Genomic DNA, 19,922 nt, shown 5'->3' with positions numbered 1-19,922 from the left:
CTGTTGCCGCTGTTTTTTTCTTTGTTAAGAAAAAAGATGGTTCTTTAAGACCTTGTCTGGATTTTCGGGAGCTGAACAGTATCACAATTCGTGACCCTTATCCGCTTCCTCTGATCCCGGACCTGTTTAACCAGGTTGTTGGGGCTAAAGTCTTTTCCAAATTAGATCTAAGAGGGGCATACAACCTGGTCAGGGTCAGAGAAGGGGACAAATGGAAGACGGCCTTCAATACCCCTGAGGGCCATTTTGAAAATTTGGTTATGCCTTTGTCAAGGAACCATGAACCAGACGTACAACAAGAGATAAGTGGAAAATAAGAAGGCTTTATTGAAAATCAAGCCGTAAGCAAAAGTCCAAACGGATGGCTAAACCGAAGCAGGGTCTTGCGTAGACAGAGGTCAGGAACCAGAAGGGTAGTCAGACGAAGCCAGGATCAGGAACCAACGGGGTAGTCAGACGAAGCCAGGATCAGGAACCAACGGGGTAGTCAGACGAAGCCAGGATCAGGAACCAACGGGGTAGTCAGACGAGGCCAGGATCAGGAACCAGAAGCAGCAGCAGTCTTAGAAGCATGTGAACACAGGAGGACCAAGCAAGGAACTGAAGCCACAGACCTCCTATATATATGAGCTAGGCATCCAGCTCCTCCCAGTGGGAAGGAGAAGCCGCAGGGTGGGAGGCTACAAGAAACCCAGAAACGAAGATGGCCGCCAGCACATGTCAAACGAAGGAGAACGGTGAGCAGGTAAGACCATGACAGCCTTTTGGTTTGATGAATGCCCCAGCCGTTTTTCAGCATTTCGTGAACAGCATTTTTTATCATTTGATGGGAAAATTTGTATTGGTGTATTTGGATGACATTTTAATTTTTTCTCCCGATTTCAAAACTCATAAGGAACATTTACGTCAGGTCTTGCTCATCCTGCGGGAGAATAAATTATATGCAAAACTGGAAAAATGTGTGTTTGCGGTTCCAGAAATTCAATTTCTGGGGTTTCTTCTCTCCGCTTCTGGTTTTCGCATGGACCCCGAGAAGGTCCGCACTGTGCTTGAGTGGGAGCTTCCTGAGAATCAGAAGGCGCTGATGCGTTTTTTGGGCTTTGCCAATTATTACAGGAAGTTCATTTTGAATTATTTTTCTATTGTTAAACCACTCACTGATATGACCAGAAAGGGGGTAGATTTTTCTTCTTGGTCAGTAGAGGCGCGTAAGGCTTTTTCTGATATCAAGGAGAGTTTTGCTTCCGCTCCCATCTTGGTGCAACCTGATGTTTCTTTACCCTTCATAGTTGAGGTTGATGCTTCTGAGGTGGGTGTGGGGGCGGTTTTGTCTCAGGGTTCCTCTCCTGCCAATTGGCGACCGTGTGCCTTTTTCTCAAAAAAACTCTCCTCCGCAGAGAGAAATTACGATGTGGGAGATAGGGAATTGTTGGCCATCAAGTTGGCTTTTGAGGAATGGCGCCATTGGCTAGAGGGAGCCAGACACCCTATTACCGTATTTACTGACCATAAAAATCTGGCCTACTTGGAGTCAGCCAAGCGTCTGAACCCGAGACAGGCCAGATGGTCTTTGTTCTTTTCTAGGTTTAATTTTGTTGTCACGTTCCGCCCTGGAGTTAAGAATGTGAAGGCAGATGCCCTGTCACGTTGTTTTCCGGGAGGCGGGAATTTTGAAGACCCGGGTCCCATTTTAGCTAAAGGTGTGGTGGTCTCTGCTCTTTTTCCTGAATTGGAGGCAGAGGTGCAGGCAGCCCAGTCAGAGGCTCCTGATCTTTGTCCTCCTGGGAGGTTGTTTGTGCCTCTCGCTTTAAGACACAAGATTTTTAAAGAACACCACGATACGGTCCTTGCTGGGCACCCGGGGGTAAGAGCCACACTGGATCTCATCGCTCGGAGATTCTGGTGGCCTGCACTTCGTAAGTCAATTGAGGGTTTTGTGGCAGCCTGCGAGACTTGCGCTCGTGCCAAAGTCCCTCATTCACGGCCATCAGGTCCTCTCCGTCCCTTACCCATTCCTTCCCGTCCTTGAAAACATCTGTCCATGGACTTCATAACGGACCTGCCTCGTTCCTCGGGGAAGACTGTGATTCTGGTCGTGGTGGACCGTTTTAGCAAAATGGTGCATTTCATCCCTTTTCCTGGTTTGCCCAATGCTAAGACACTGGCACAGGCATTTATTGATCACATTGTCAAATTGCACGGTATTCCTTCAGACATAGTCTCTGATAGGGGCACGCAGTTAGTTTCCAGATTCTGGAAGGCTTTCTGTTCTCGCTTGGGGGTTCGGTTGTCATTCTCTTCTGCTTTCCACCCACAGTCGAATGGCCAGACAGAGCGCGTCAATCAGAATCTGGAGACATATCTGCGCTGTTTTGTGGCGGAGAATCAAGAGGATTGGTGTTCTTTTTTGTCCCTTGCTGAGTTTGCTTTAAATAACCGTCGTCAGGAGTCCTCTGATAAGTCACCATTTTTTGGTGCATATGGGTTTCATCCGCAGTTTGGGACTTTCTCGGGAGAGGGGTCTTCTGGTTTACCTGATGAGGACAGATTCTCCTCGTCTTTGTCATCTATTTGGCAAAAGATTCAGAATAATCTAAAGAGCATGAGTGAGAGATATAAGCGTGTGGCAGATAAGAGACGTGTGCTTGGTCCGGACCTGAATGTTGGTGATCTGGTGTGGTTGTCTACCAAGAATATCAAATTGAAGGTTCCCTCCTGGAAGTTGGGTCCTAGGTTTATTGGGCCTTACAAAATCCTGTCTGTCATCAATCCTGTTGCCTACCGTCTTGATCTTCCTCAGACTTGGAAGATCCATAATGTTTTTCATAAGTCCTTATTGAAACCTTATGTTCAACCCATTGTACCCTCGCCTTTGCCTCCTCCTCCGATTATGGTTGATGGGAATCTTGAATTTCAGGTCTCTAGGATTGTGGATTCTCGTCTTGTCCGCGGTTCTCTTCAGTACCTTGTTCATTGGGAGGGGTATGGTCCTGAGGAGAGGATGTGGGTCCCAGTGACGGACATTAAGGCCTCTCGTCTCATCAGGGCTTTCTATAGGTCCCATCCTGAGAAGGTGGGTTCTGAGTGTCCGGAGTCCACTCGTAGAGGGAGGGGTACTGTCACAACCAGACAGCTGAGAAGCTCTGACAGAGGCCTTTCAGAAACTCCTCCTTGACTTTCTTTGTTGTGGTATTCAGTTCCTCATCTTGTTAGCCTCTCTCAGCTGTCATGTGTTGGACTAATTGCTTCCCTTTAAATTCCTCCCCAGAATGCTTTTCTGGGCGGCTTATACTTCTTCCTGGAGTGAGTGTGCATGCTGACCTTGTTCTCCTGTCTGGTACAAAGTTAAGTGTTGAACATTTATCTGTTATTTTCTGTTTGCTGGATCCCAGGTGACCCTGACTCCCTCCGTATCGTGTGTAGGGAGCCGGTGGTCGTGTCCCCTCACTATTGTAGGGTGCTCAGGGGTTATATAGTCAAGGAACGTGGATATGCAAACTTCCACCATTCGGATCTTTGCATAGGCTGAGCAGCCAGGGAAAGTGCCAGGTCTTCTGCAGGGGTCTCCCTTGGTCCCTTAGCTTTTGGATCCAGCGAGTCATTTATGCATGTTGCTTTGCCTTGTTTCCTGTACACCGTCCGTGACACCAAGGTAAGAAAGGCTGAAAGACGACCACCACTGAACAAGACTCACAAGCTGAAACGTCAAGACTGGGCCAAGAAATATCTCAAGACTGATTTTTCTAAGGTTTTATGGACTGATGAAATGAGAGTGAGTCTTGATGGGCCAGATGGATGGGCCCCGTGGCTGGATTGGTAAAGGGCAGAGAGCTCCATTCCGACTCAGACGCCATCAAGGTGGAGGTGGAGTACTGGTTTGGGCTGGTATCATCAAAGATAAGCTTGTGGGGCCTTTTCGGGTTGAGGATGGAGTCAAGCTCAACTCCCAGTCCTACTGCCAGTTTCTGGAAGACACCTTCTTCAAGCAGTGGTACAGGAAGAAGTCTGTATCCTTCAAGAAAAACATGATTTTCATGCAGGAAATTCCTCCATACCACGCGTCCAAGTACTCCACAGCGTGGCTGGCAAGAAAGGGTATAAAAGAAGAAAATCTAATGACATGGCCTCCTTGTTCACCTGATCTGAACCCCATTGAGAACCTGTGGTCCATCATCAAATGTGAGATTTACAAGGAGGGAAAACAGTGCACCTCTCTGAACAGTGTCTGGGAGGCTGTGGTTGCTGCTGCACGCAATGTTGATGGTGAACAGATCAAAACACTGACAGAATCCATGGATGGCAGGCTTTTGAGTGTCCTTGCAAAGAAAGGTGGCTATATTGGTCACTGATTTGTTTTTGTTTTTGTTTTGTTTTTGAATGTCAGAAATGTATATTTGTGAATGTTGAGATGTTATATTGGTTTCACTGGTAAAAATAAATAATTGAAATGGGCATATATTAGTTTTTTGTTAAGTTGCCTAATAATTATGCACAGTAATAGTCACCTGCACACACAGATATCCCCCTAAAATAGCTAAAACTAAAAACAAACTAAAAACTACTTCCAAAAATATTCAGCTTTGATATTAATGACTTTTTTGGGTTCATTGAGAACATGGTTGTTGTTCAATAATAAAATTAATCCTCAGAAATACAACTTGCCTAATATATATATATATATATATATATATATATATATATATATATATATACATATACACTAGCTGAAGGACCTGGCTTTGCATGGGTTAATTTAATCTGTTTTAGGGCTGCACGATATGGGAATTTTGTGTGATTGTGATTAGGGCCCTAGAAATTGTGATAACGATTTGCAATGCAATATTTTAAGGGAATCTGTGGATGACACTGTTATGGAGAGGATCCGTGTATGGCACTGTTATGGGGGATCCGTGGATGGCACTTTTATGGGGATCTGTGGATGGCACTGTTATGGGGGATCTGTGGATGGCACTGTTATGGGGGATCTGTGGATGGTACTGTTATGGGGGATCTGTGGATGGCACTGTTATGGGGGTCTGTGGATGACACTATTATGGTGGATCTGTGGATTGGACTGTTATGCGGGATCTGTGTATGGCACTGTTATGGGGGATCTGTGGATGGAACTGTTATGGGGGATCTGTGGATGGAACTGTTATGGGGATCTGTGGATGGCACTGGCATGGGGGATCTGTGGATGGAACTGTTATGGGGGATCTGTGGATAACACTGTAATGGGGATCTGTGGATGAAACTGTTATGGAGGATCTGTGGATGAAACTGTTATGGAGGATCTGTGGATGAAACTGTTATGGGAGATCTGTGGATTGCACTGTTATTGGGGATCTGTGGATGGCACTGGCATGGGGGATCTGTGGATAGCACTGTTATGGGGGATCTGTGGATGGCACTGCAATGGGGATCTGTGGATGGCACTGTTATCGGGGATCTGTGGATGAAACTGTTATGGGGGATCTGTGGATGACACTGTTATGGGGGATCTGTGGATGACACTGTTATGGGGGATCTGTTAATGACACTGTTATGGGGGTCTCTGGATGACACACTATTATGGGGGATCTGTAAATGACACACTTATAGGGGATCTGTGGATGACACACTGTTATGGGTATCTCTGGATGGCACTGTAATGGGGAATCTGTGGATGACACTGTTATGGGGATCTGTGGATGACAATGTTATGGAGGGGATCTGTGGATGGCACTGTTATGGAGGGGATCTGTGGATGACACACTGTTATGGGGGGGATCTCTGGATGGCACTGTGATGGGGGCATCTATTGATGACACTGTTATGGGGGGATTTGTGGATGACACATATTTAGCATCTTATGCTATGTGCCATCCACAGATCCCCCCATAATAGTGTCCCTACAGTGTGAAGGGGCTGGGGGCCGGCATCTGTATTAGGAAGGACAGTGGGGACCAGTGCAGTTCCTGTATTCTAATGCACCAGCCCCGCTCACTGTTGTATAATATTATCTAACATGTAGGCATTGTTAAAATACAATAATCCTGTATAATCCAGCTGTATTACTTACAGCAAAGCTCCGTAGAAAAGAGGAGGTAGGAGCAGGCCAGGAGGACGGACGGGCAACGCGTCACTAAATACGTCATTAGAATACAGGGACTGCACCGGTCCCCGCTGTCATTTCTAATACAGATGCCGGCCCCAACCCCCTCTGTGTATAGGTAATCCCAGTATTTTTGCGTCTGGCAATATATTGCAATTTTCGATTATCGCAATAGGATTGCTTTGGCAATATATCGTGCAGGCCTAATCTGTTTAATTTAATGTTTGTGTGTCGTTAAAAGATATGGACAGTATCCACCATAACAGTGACATCTACAGTACCCCGCCCCTTTAACAGTGACCTTCACAGCCCTCCACAAATTAACACTGACCACCCTCCCCCCCCACAATGCACAGTCTCCTTAAAATGGGACCTCCACAGCAGCCCACCCCCTTAACTTTGATCTTTACAGCAGCCTGCCCCTTTAACAGTGGGTTCAACAGCACCCCACCCTCTTGACAGCGACCTCCACAGAGGCCGGCACGCTTAACAGTGACCTCTACAGCACCTGCCCCATAACACTGACTATAGGTTATATTCCTCTAAACTGTGACCTCCGCCATCCCGGCCCCCTTAACAGAGACCTCCACAGCGACTGCCCCTTTAAAAGTGACTGCCATAGTACCCCGGTCCCTTAACAGTGAACACCACTGTACCCCACTCCCTTAACAGAGACCTCACAGTACCCCGCTGCCTTAACAGTGACCTCACAGTACCCCGCTGCCCCTTTAATAGTGGCCTCCACAGTCCCCTCCTCCATTAACAGTGACCTCCACAGCGGCCTGCCCCCTTAACAGTAACATCCACAGTGCCCTCCCCTCTAACAGTGACCTCTACAGCGCCCGCATCCTTTATTAGTGACCTCCACAGTACCCCATCTTCTTAACAGTGATCTCCACAATATCCCGCCCCCCTAACAGTGACCTCCACAGAGCTTTGTTCCTTTAAAATGTAAAATGTGACCTCCACAACAAACCGCCTCTTAACAGTGACCTATACAGCACCGTGCCTCTTAACACTGACCTCCATAGAGGACAGTCCCCTTAACTGTGACCTCTACCTTTCCCTGCACCCTTAATAGAAACCTCCACAGTGCACGCCCCTATAACAGTGACCTCCACAGATTCCTGCCCCCTTAACATTGAGCTTCACAGCAGCCCATCCCTTTAACAGTGACCTCCACAGCAGCCACCCCTTTATTAGTGACCTCCACAGTACCCCGTCTCCTTAACAGTGATTTCCACAACACACAGCCACCTTAACAGTGGCCTCTACAGCAATCTGCCCCTTAACACTGACCTACATAGCGGACCATCCCCTTAACTGTGACCTTCACAGCAGCCTGCCCCTAGGGTGGCCTGAGGTCCAGTTTCAGGGCAGACAATCCGGCTTTCAGACTCCCTGTCCAGCGTTCGGGCGGGGCCTGGATGGACACAGGGATGTCCTTTTGAACAGCTCACTCTCAAACAGCAGCACAGTGCTGTCAGAGTGTGAGCTGCAGGGAGAAAATCACCCTCCCTCCTAACCCTGCAGCTGACAGAAGTTTATTTTTACCAAAAATTTTCCAATCCCCTTTGCCTGCGGAGTTTGATTGGGTGTGGCCTAACGGGGTCAGGGGCGTGTCTTAGTGGTACCAGGGGCGAGGTTTTTAAGTCCGTCTTTTGAGGGTGGGCTGAATGGCCACCCTACCTGCCCCTGAACTGTGAATTCCACAGCACCCTCGCCCCTTTAACCCCTTAAGGACCAGCGCCGTACATGTATGGCAGGCTGATGTGGTGGGGGCAGGAGCTGCCCCCGCCAGATCAGCTGCATGGACCCGGTAGTCACTGACAGCCAGGCCAGTGTTGCATACGCCGGCATTGGTGAAAACACAGATGCTGGAGTGTTAACGCCTTGTATCCCATGGTCAAAGTGGACTGTGGCATGCAGAGGGTTCATGGAGAGTACGGGTGTCCTCTGCTTCCCCATCAAGTCCCCAGGACCCGATGGCAGAGAAGGCATCAGAGCTTGCCTTCTACAGAAGCATGTGAGAACCAGCCCTTAGGCTGGGTCTCACTGGCAGGCTGTCAGCGTAAAAGCTGACAGCCAATGCATTACAATACAGGTTGTATTGTAATCCATTGCAGAGGGGATGAGACCCCAGAACTGAAGTCCCAGAGTTGGACAAAAAAAAAGTGTTTTTCATAATGAAAAAAAGTTTCAAGTAAAAACAAAACAAAACAAAAACAAACATTTCCCAAAATAAAACAAAAAAAAAATAGAAAGAAAAGCAGACATATTGGGTATTGCCACGTGTGTAACAACCAAGTCTCTAAAAAAAATCACATAATCCACGCTCTCTCCTGAATGCTGTAGAAAAAAAATGTATAACTGTAACACAATCATTTTTTGTCACCTTACATTACAAAAAGTGCAACACCAAGTGATCAAAAAGGTGTATGCCCCCCAAAATAGTACCAATCAAATTGTAACCTCATCCTGCAAAAAAAAGCACCTACATAACATAATCCAAAATGGGGTCATTTTGGGAGTTTCTACTCTAGGGGTACATCAGGGAGTCTTTGAATGTGACATGGTAACTTAAAATTATCCCAGTGAAATCTGCCTTCCAAAAACCATATGGCGTTCCTTTCCTTCTGTGCCCTGCCATGTGCCCCTATAGCAGTTTACAACAATATATGGGGGGTTTCTGTAAACTACAGAATCAGGGTAATACACATTAAGTTTTGTTTGGCTGTTAACCCTTGCTTTTTTAGCAGAAAAAAAAAATTAATTAGAATGGAAAATCTGCCAAAAAAGTGGAATTCTGAAACTTCATCTCCTTTTTTCTTTAATTCTTGTGGAACACCTAAGGCCCCTTTCACACGGGCGAGAATTCCACGCGGGTGAAATGCGTGAGGTTAACGCATTGCACACGTACTTAATCTGGATCCATTTACTTCAATGGGCTGTGTACATAAGCAGTGATTTTCACGCATTACTTGTGCGTTGCGTGAAAATTGCAGCAAGCTTCATAGAAGTGAATGTGGCAGCGTGAAAATCACAAGCATCCGCAAGCAAGTGCGCATGCGAAGCGATTTTCATGCATGGTTGCTAGGAGACGATCGGGATGGGGACCCGATCTTTATTATTTTCCCTTATAACATGGTTATAAGGGAAAATAATAGCATTCTTAATACAGAATGCTTAGTAAAATGTCCATTGAGGGGTCAAAAATAATTAACAAATTAACTCACCCCATCCACTTGGTCACGTAGCGGATCTCCTCTTCTTTCTACTATCTCCAGGACCTGGCTAAAGGACCTTTGATGACATCACTGCGTTCATCACATGGTCCATCACGGAAAAAATAACGCTTTTTTCCGCAACGCACCCGCATCTTGTTCGGCCCTTACACGCAACGCTCATGTGAAAGAGGCCCTAAAGGGTTAACAAAGTTAGTAAAATCAGTTTTGAGTAACTTGAGAGATTTCGTTTCTAAAATTGGGCCATTTATGGGTGGTTTTATTGTGTAAGCCCCACAAAGTGACTTCAAACCTGAACTGGTCCTTAAAAATTGGGTTTTGGAAATTTTCTTAGATTTGAAGATTTGCTTCTAAAGTTCTAAGCCTTCTAATGTCCCAAAAAAAGAAAATCTCATTTACAAAATGTGCCAAACATGAAGTAGACATATGGGAAATGTAAAGTAATAACTATTTTAGGAGGTATCAATTCACTATCTGTTTTAAAAGCAGAAAAATACACATTTTGAAAACTGCAAATTTTTTCAAATTTGGGGTAAATTCGTTTTTTTTATAAATACAAAATAAATATTTTGACTCAAATTTACCACTGTCATGATGTACAATATGTGACGAGAAAACAATCTCAGAATGGCTTGGATAAGTAAAAACGTTTTAAAGTTATCACCACTGTGAGTAGACAGTGACAGATCTCACACAGATTAGAGGCAAGGAAGGGGTGGATAGTGCGGCCCACACCCCTATTCCACCACAGGTGAGACCAACTGGAGGTACTCAGGCTGGCATAAAGTACCTCCCAGGGTGTCAGTAAGAGGGGAGTGTGCAAACATAGGCCTGGTGAGGCTTAGTGAGTGTGGTCTCAGCTGGGAAAGGCTGAGAGACCACAAGGCTGGGAGATATTCTGACCGTGCTGCAGACTGGGGATTGGTGGACTGAGAAAGTCGCACCTGAAACAGTGTGTGAACTGTGATAGATAATGCTTTAGTTAGTGCCCAGACAGGCAGGATTTTATTTTGTACTGTTTATGTTTGTGAAGATATCTGTGAGCGTGACCCCGGTGAAAAAGAGCTACCCCTCACACCACACAAAGTGACACATGTCAGATTAGCAAAAAATGTCCTGGTCCTTGAGGTGAAAAATGACAGGGTCCTGAAGTAAAGAAAAATGGCTTGCTTGTTATGGAAACCTGGGTTAAAACTGTGTGTATGTGGAGACAATGAATGGGGACAAAATGAAATCTTTTTTTTTACGGTATTGAGACCCTATAACGGATCACAATACTATAAAAGTAGCCTTACTCGTGGTGGCAAAGGATTTTATCTAAATTATAGGTGTACTGTATGCCTTCTGTGTATGCCTAATAGATTAGGGCCCTGTCACACCTGCGTTATAGTCTTCCGGCATAGAGTTCCGTCGTCGGGGCTCTATGCCGGAAGAATACTGATCAGGATTTTCCTAATGCATTCTGAATGGACAGTCCGTCCTTCAGGATGCATCAGGATGTCTTCAGTTCCGGAACGGAACGTTTTTTGGCCGCAGCAAATAGCGCAGCAAATAGCGCAGCATGCTGCGCTTTTTGCTCCGGCCAAAAATCCGGAACACTTGCCGCAAGGCCGGATCCGGAATGAATGCCCATTGAAAGGCATTGATCCGGATCCGGCCTTAAGCTAAACGTCGTTTCGGCGCATTGCCGGATGCAACGTTTAGCTTTTTCTCAATGGTTACCATGGCTGCCGGGACGCTAAAGTCCTGGCAGCCATGGTAAACTGTAGTGGGGAGCGGGGAGCAGCATACTTACCATCCGTGCGGCTCCCGGGGCGCTCCAGAGTGACGTCAGGGCGCCCCAAGCGCATGGATCACGTGATCGCATGTACACGTCATCCATGCGCCTGGGGCGCTCTGACGTCATTCTGGAGCGCCCCGGGAGCCGCACGGATGGTAAGTATGCTGCTCCCCCGCTCCCCACTACTCCTATGGCACCCAGGACTTTAATAGCGTCCTGGGTGCCATAGTAACACTGAAAGCATTTTGAAGACGGATCCGTCTTCAAATGCTTTCAGTACACTTGCGTTTTTCCGGATCCGGCGTGTAATTCCGGCAAGTGGAGTACACGCCTGATCCGGACAACGCAAGTGTGAAAGAGGCCTTAACCGTTAGTTTTTTCACTGACAGCATAATATATTGCACTACATAAGTAATCAAACATTCACTTGTCAACATACTCCTGTAGAATTACTAAATGGCAGAAGACTTAATAATTTATGTCAAAAATCCCCAGGATAAAAAAAAAAACATATTTTCCTTAAAAAAATGAATTTTAAATTTTACAAGAAAAACATAAAAACCCCTGCACTGGCATTGCTACAGCTTTAGTAACTTGAACTATTTAAAGGGAACCTGTCATCTGGATTTTGTGTATAGAGCTGAGAACATGGGCTGCTAGATGGCCACTAGCACAGCCGCAATACCCAGTCCCCATAGCTCTGTGTGCTTTTATTGTGTAAAAAAAACTGATTTGATACATATGCAAATTAACCTGAGATGAGTCCTGTACGTGAGATGAGTCAGGGGCAGGACTCATCTCAGGTTAATTTGCATATGTATCAAATCGTTTTTTTTACACAATAAAAGCACACAGATCTATGGAAACTGGGTATTGCGGATGTGCTAGCGGCCATCTAACAACCCATGTCCTCAGCTCTATACACAAAATCCCGGTGACAGGTTCCCTTTAAGTGTCACATTATTTATCCCACTGAATGCCATAGCCTCACAGAAAATCCCCTGAAGAAGCATAACACAAAACGTATGTCGGAGTGAAGCTACACTGGTCGGTATAAGATTTATATTACTTTTTCACCTGTTGGGCTATCTGCTTGTGTCATGTTATTTATTACCCACATTGATTTTATGTGAGGAGCTGTATCCTATTAATTTACTAGCTTTTATGCTATTACCTCCATTTCATGATTGCACTAAGCACTTTATTATCTGTTAATTTTGGAGGAGGGATGTGCTTCCTTTAAATATTTTGAGCCCGTCAGTGTTTTTTATTTGATTACAACCAGCTCAGTATTTCTTATTTTTGCTGTATATGCATTCCACTGTTATATGATTGATTTTAATTATATTATTTGACATGTACTAATAAAGCTTATGATTAGATTGGCATTTGATTGTGTTGTGGTGGTTCTTTTATTGGGGTGTTGCATGTGTTATGAACCACACACTGATAATATAGTGTGTTGAGCCGTTTAATGGTTGGGGTGACTCACAAAGTAATGTAGGTTCTTCATACAGCTGATCATCAGGGGTTGGAGGCCAACCAATCTAATTAATTATAGTATTTAATAGTTTTCACTATTATTAATGTACACAAGAAATGAAATGTGTACAGTTAACACATACTTGTGACCTGTCTCATTGATTACTGATGGTGTGAGACACAATTCGTTTTTCCCAAATTACTTTTAGGAGGTGAACAAAAAGAATAAAACCAATAAAAAAAAAGCTAAGGTTATTGTCTACAGTGATTACTTACCAATTTGGTGTAATAGGAGGAGAACGGGAAGGAAGGCTTTTTGTTTCAAGATGCTCCGCAGACAAAGATCTCCTTAAATTTGTGTTTAACACCATACCACCTATCACTTTTCTGCAGAGCTGACTGCTGGCAGATCTTAGAGAAATAATGTTAGATATTTATAAAAAAGTATAAATATCTATGAATAATTAGCAAACAAAATATTATCATATAAACATAATTTTTGTCCATCTATTCATCCTAGGACAAATCTACTTCAATATCACCAGTCAAGAATAGTTATCACGTATTAAAGGGGTTGTAACATGAAAGACATTTATCACCTATCCACAAGATAGAAGACATGTCATATCACCAAGAGACCCACCACTAGAACACCCACAGATCACTAGATATATCTAGATATACCTCTGCAGCCCATCACTATCTCTTTTATTAAGTGTAAGTCCTCTCTTAGGGATTCCAAGTTAGTAAAAAGGTGCTTTAGAGCTCACTCACTAATAGTGCATCCTCCACAGTAAAGATGCCTCCATATGTAAGGGACCTATTACATGGTTCCCGCTAATTGTGCCAGGTAAATGTGTTGCTTTGGTAATGGTATCTTTAACCAAGAATAACTGTGGTTTTAATAAATAAAAAATTCATGTTTTATTTCAAATTGAAAACCTCTTCATAAACATAAAAATTAGATTGCTATAGTAGCTTACTACCAATGGATGCAGAGCACATGGTTGGTATGCAGCCATGCGCTAGGAGGAACCTGGCACCAGGAGGATGCCCCGCTCACATAGGAAGTAAGATACAACTGAATAACAAAGAATTGGGATGGAATTAGCTATTCACAATCACTTCCCCATGGATTGTGCCAGACCCTGGAAAAGTGGGATAACACTGGAACAGTGACAGAGGTGAAACATTTTTGAGATGGGATAGCAGGTACAATACTAGAAGGCACCTGTGACAGCTTAGCAAGCTCACTTTTAGAGGCACCTGGATAGCCCACTAGGTTCACTTTTGGGGAGACATTTTTGCAGCACATCGGGCACAATACAGGAGGCAGTAGTGAGTTATAAGTTGTCAACTTTTTTTTTTTTTGGGGGGGGGGGAGATCTGATGTTTGCTATGGTAATCATTGGTCTCTATGTACTCCTCTGCAAGATAACACATACTTTATAAATGAGGGCATAGAATTATTACAATAAAGTACTGTTACACTGTACTACTACCTCTATTTCCAGTGAGAAAGGGGATGAATTGTATATGTAGTGTCAAGAGAAACACTGATACTGATAGGATAACTATACTCACTTGGTGTGGTTAATTGTACCCAGGGTCCAGTAATTAGACAATAGTTTCTTTTCATGAGTTAGTGATCTTTTTGTCTGAAAAAATGCATGATGTTCCACACATGATTTCCAAAGGTTTTTACATGCTCGGTAGTTCAACATGTTGAAGGCTATTATCTGATCTCTAAATTCATTCTGCAATGCATATTTTTATAGAATGATTATTGTGCATAGTAACCGGAGTCAATTTTGATTAATACAAATATCAATAATAAGACAGTGATTTGCACTATAAAAATGTAAAATTATTAAAAAGGTAATTAATATATTTATAATTATAACTACAAAATATCAATGTGCATATGCAATAACTGTATCAAACAGATATGTTAGAACACAGTTTTCAATTATGAAAAATGGAGGAAATCAAATGCACTTTTTCCTTACCAAATGTAACTTTTGAACTGCCAGAGATGTTAGTACTATATTTGCTCAGGGGCATAATATTTATTTTTTTTACCTCCCCATAACTAATTTTTATATTGTACAAGGCCTTATTTTTTTTGTAGTTTTTTTTAGGCTCACCAATTTGGGATTCATATTAGTTTTAGTTAAAAGGAATCAATCACCTCCTGCAAGTCCAATTAAGTATATTAATACATGTATAGAACGCTGATCAACCAATTTGTGGATGCCACCCCTTACCTGTGCTGTGCTTCCACAAATTTGTATGCATACACAGGACTTATGAGTGCATGCACATAACAGAGAGGACTGAATGAGAAGTCCTCTCAATGCATTCCACTTCTGGTTGGCAAAAGTGCAGCGAGCAACAGGAAGAGTAAAGACATACAAGTTTCTGATCTAGCGGCATTGGTAAAAGTATTATTCATATATTACTATACTTAGGAGGGCTTGCCGTAGGCAACAGGTTTCCTTTAAGAGACTAAAAATGGTCAAGGATTAAAAAAGCAAATGGTCATAAGGCCAATGTTCTCAGGGAGTGGTGGCATATATGTATCAAACTCTCATATATCAGGTGCAAGCAGGGCTGTGGAGTTGGTAACCAAAAGCTTGCATTTTATCCCACTCTGACACCTTCATAAATGATCAATAATTTAGTAAGAACAAATTTACTGTAGTAAAATGGTAAAAATGTTTTTTTTTTTTTAACTATCGCGTAAGTAAAAAGTCTACATGGATAGAACTTAAACCATATTTAGTCAAATACAATTTCTGAAATTACTGAAATTTTCTAAATTCTTGTAAGTAAATAATGAAGTGCACTATGCATTAAAAAAATTGGAAAACACTTATAGAGTGTCATGAAAAAGCTAGACAAGCTATATACGCTACTCACAAAAAGTTAGGGATAGTTGGCTTTCAGGTGAAATTTATGGAAAACTTAAAAAGTTCATGCTACAGTGATATATTATCATGAAAGTAGGGCTGTCACGCTTCGGTGTGGGAGGGAAACACCACACCGAACATAGGAGGGAAGAGGAGAACAGGGAATCAGGCTTGAGAACTAGGGAAGGAAGATGGACACCTCCTAGTGAAAACCCTAACCAAAATCCTGACTGACTACCAGTATGAACAGACCCCAAAGGTAGGTGAGTTCATACGCAGAAATAGTCCTATCTAGCCCTATAGGACCCTGGTACTAATGGCAGGGACGAGACTACCTGTTCCTCCAAAAGTAAGGAAAAACAGGAGTCTACTTCATTTCAAGCCTAATACAAACAATAGGGAAATGCAACACACCGAACCCACAAACAAAATACAAAAAGGTAAAGGAAAGACTTAACTTCAAAGAGGCTATAGAAGCACCAAGAACTCAGGTGAGATCCAACCACAAACAATCGACAGACACAGAAGCTATAAACTGCACAGCATAGTGGGTGATGCAACTATAAATAAGGAAGGTTAAATGACCAAATAAGCAACACCTGGAGGCAAGGGATGTGGCCATTACCAGAAACAACACAGACACCAATTGATCCACAAGGAAAACCTGTCAGATCAAACCACGTGTTGCCAGTCTGACAGATCTCCTGCCACTCACTGTCGCCGGGAAGTCAGTATGTCTCTGTATGTCCATCACAGTATCCCCCCTCGTCTCCGGGTGACCTCTGGGCACCCAGGACAGACCTTATCCGGGTGAGACCTGTGAAAAGTTTTCACCAATTGACTGGCATTCACGTCAGATGTCGGTACCCACATCCTCTCCTCTGGTTCAATGGCCACACCACTTAACTCTAGGTGTGAACTCGAGAGTCAATTATCTTGGTGATCTGAAATTCCAAACTACCATCCACCATGACAGGAGTGGGTGGCAAGGAAGATGGCTCCAAAGTTTTAACATATCTCTTCAACAAAGATTTATGAAACACATTATGAATTTCAGGGCATGAGGAATTTCAAGATGAAAAACTACAGGATTAATAATGGCAGTGATCTTATATGGACCAATGAACCTTGGACCCAACTTCCAAGAAGGTACCTTCAACTTAATGTTTATTGTGGACAGCCACACAGAATCACCCACTCTTAGGTCCAGACCATTCATAAGTTTTCTGTCAGCCACACGTTTATACTTGCTGCCCATATTCATCAAGTTATCTTAAATTTTCCGCCATATAGATGACAATGATGACGAATAACGTTCCTCCTCAGGGATACTTGAAGTATCTGAACAAGAAAATGTGCCAAACTGCCACAAAAAACTGTGACTTTCCAATGGACTCCTGGCTCTGATTATTTATGGAAAACTCTGTTTCTCAGAGACAACACATCTCAAGTAAATCTCCAGACTCTGATTAGTGTGCCCCGTCTGTCCGTTCGACTGAGGATGAAAAGCCAAAGAAAAGGACAGTTGTACCCCCAATTGAGTACAGAACGCCTTCCAAAATCTGTAGTTTCACAATGTTGTCAATAAACACTTGTGCAAATGTTTTAGCATTAGTTAGGCCAGTCAATGCTGTAAAGTGCACATTTTACTAAAGCAATCAACTACCACCTGAATAAATGTCTTTCCTGAAAAATTAGGCACATCAGTGATAAAATCCATGGATAAGTAAGTCCATGGTCTGGACGAGATGGGCAACGGAAGTAGAGATCCGGAAGTTTCCCCGAGGTAAAAGAATCTGGTGCGTCTCTAGGTCAGGTTAAAGAGCGGCTATCACCACCTCTTCTGACAGTATAGGACTCGGATTTTCAAAATCACCACCTCCAGGGAAACTACGTGACAAGGCATCTGAAATTGAATCTGGTGAAAAAACTAAGACTATTTGTTGTTTAGCTGACTCCAGGTAAGCCTGGTTTTTGTGATCAGTGAACATCGTGATCAGATGAATTGCCCCTTCCAACCAATGACGCCATTCCTCAAAAGCCAATTTAATGCCGAGTAACTCTCTGTTACCCACATCATAATTTCTCTCTGCGACAGAGAGTATTTAGAGAAAAAGACACATGTACGCCATTTACCAGGTGACGGGCCCTGCGATAAAACCGCTCCTACCCCCACCTCGGATACGTCCACTTCCACAATGAAAGGTTGTGATGCACCCAGCTGCACCAATATAGGGGTAAAAGAGAAGCATTCCTTAATCACAAAAAAGGTTCACAGTGCCGAATCAGAACACACTAAAACATCTGTCCCTTTCTTAGTCATGTCAGTTAAGGGTTTTATTATTGCCGAATAGTTCTGAATACATTTTCTATGAAAGTTGATGAACCCCAAAAACTGCAAAAAAAATAATTCAGATTTTTGTGTCGACCCCAGTCCCATACAGCATGGACTTTCTCTAGATCCATTTGAAAACCCAAAGATGACAGCAGGTAGCCCAAAAACTGCACCTTGTGGACCGCAAAAACACACTTCTCAAATTTTGCGCACAATTTAATATGTCTTAGGATCTGTAACACCTGTCTAATATGATCCTGATGTATGTCCACGTCTGGACAATACAAACCGGATTCCAAAAAAGTTGGGACACTAAACAAATTGTGAATAAAAACTGAATGCAATGATGTGGAGATGGCAAATGTCAATATTTTATTTGTAATAGAACGTAGGTGACAGATCAAACGTTTAATCCGAGTAAATTTATCATTTTAAAGGAAAAATACGTTGATTCAAATTTTCACGGTGTCAACAAATCCCCAAAAAGTTGGGACAAGTAGCAATAAGAGGCTGGGAAAAGTAAATTTGAGCATAACGAAGAGCTGGAAGACCAATTAACACTAATTAGGTCAATTGGCAACATGATTGGGTATAAAAAGAGCTTCTCAGAGTGGCAGTGTCTCTCAGAAGCCAAGATGGGTAGAGGATCACCAATTCCCACAATGTTGCGCAGAAAGATAGTGGAGCAATATCAGAAAGGTGTTACCCAGCGAAAAATTGCAAATACTTTGCATCTATCATCATCAACTGTGCATAACATCATCCGAAGATTCAGAGAATCTGGAACAATCTCTGTGTGCGTAAGGGTCAAGGCCGTAAATCCATACTTGATGCCCGTGATCTCCGGGCCATTAAACGACACTGCACCACAAACAGGAATGCTACTGTAAAGGAAATCATAGAATTGACTCAGGAATACTTCCAGAAACCATTGTCAGTGAACACAATCCACCGTGCCATCCGCCGTTGCCAGCTGAAACTCTACAGTGCAAAGAAGAAGCCATTTCTAAGCAAGATCCACAAGCTCAGGCGTTTTCACTGGGCCAGGGATCATTTAAAATGGAGTGTGGCAAAATGGAAGACTGTTCTGTGGTCAGACGAGTCACGATTAAAAGTTATTTTTGGAAATCTGGGACGCCATGTCATCCGGACCAAAGAGGACAAGGACAACCCAAGTTGTTATCAACGCTCAGTTCAGAAGCCTGCATCTCTGATGGTATGGGGTTGCATGAGTGCGTGTGGCATGGGCAGCTTGCATGTCTGGAAAGGCACCATCAATGCAGAAAAATATATTCAGGTTCTAGAACAACATATGCTCCCATCCAGACGTCATCTCTTTCAGGGAAGACCCTGCATTTTTCAACAAGATAATGCCAGACCACATTCTGCATCAATCACAACATCATGGCTGCGTAGGAGAAGGATCCGGGTACTGAAATGGCCAGTCTGCAGTCCAGATCTTTCACCTATAGAGAACATTTGGCACATCATAAAGAGAAAGGTGCAACAAAGAAGGCCCAAGACGATTGAACAGTTAGAGGCCTGTATTAGACAATAATGGGAGAGCATTGCTATTTCTAAACTTGAGAAACTTGTCTCCTCGGTCCCCAGACGTCTGTTGAGTGTTGTAAGAAGAAGGGGAGATGCCACACAGTGGTGAAAATGGCCTTGTCCTAACTTTTTGGGGATTTGTTGACACCATGAAATTCTGATTCAACATATGTTTCCCTTAAAATGGTACATTTTCTCAGTTTAAACTTTTGTTCCGTGATTTATGTTCTATTCTGAATAAAATATTAGAAGTTGGCACCTCCACATCATTGCATTCAGTTTTTATTCACAGTTTGTATAGTGTCCCAACTTTTTTGGAATTTGGTTTGTAAATTAGAATGTCATCCAAATACACGACTACAAACCTCCCCACAAGGTGATGAAAAATGTAATTCACAAAATGCTGCAAAACTGCAGGAGCATTAGTCAACTCAAAAGGCATGACCAGATTCTCAAAGTGCCTCTCAGGAGTATTAAAAGCTTTCTTCCATCCATCCCCTTCATTGATCCTAACCAGTTTATA

The 19,922-nt window shown here is 43.3% G+C and overlaps 1 protein-coding gene across 8 annotated transcripts in view; it reads right to left on the bottom strand.

The window, feature by feature from the left end:
• Window positions 1–19,922, bottom strand: part of PTPN3 (protein tyrosine phosphatase non-receptor type 3) — a 1,297,151-nt gene that overhangs the window by 526,968 nt on the left and 750,261 nt on the right. For all 8 annotated transcript variants that reach the window (XM_044294788.1, XM_044294784.1, XM_044294789.1 and 5 more), the window contains 2 exons: window positions 14,186–14,358; window positions 12,878–13,012 (listed from right to left, as the gene is read on the bottom strand). In XM_044294788.1, the coding sequence (XP_044150723.1) occupies window positions 12,878–13,012; window positions 14,186–14,358 (308 nt within the window). The remainder of the gene's footprint in view (window positions 1–12,877; window positions 13,013–14,185; window positions 14,359–19,922) is intronic.

The sequence above is a fragment of the Bufo gargarizans genome, chromosome 5 (assembly GCF_014858855.1).
Source record: "Bufo gargarizans isolate SCDJY-AF-19 chromosome 5, ASM1485885v1, whole genome shotgun sequence".
In the NCBI taxonomy this organism is placed as follows: Eukaryota; Metazoa; Chordata; class Amphibia; order Anura; family Bufonidae; genus Bufo; species Bufo gargarizans.
Note: the sequence above shows the minus strand (reverse complement) of the source record. Positions and strands in the feature narration are given on the sequence as shown.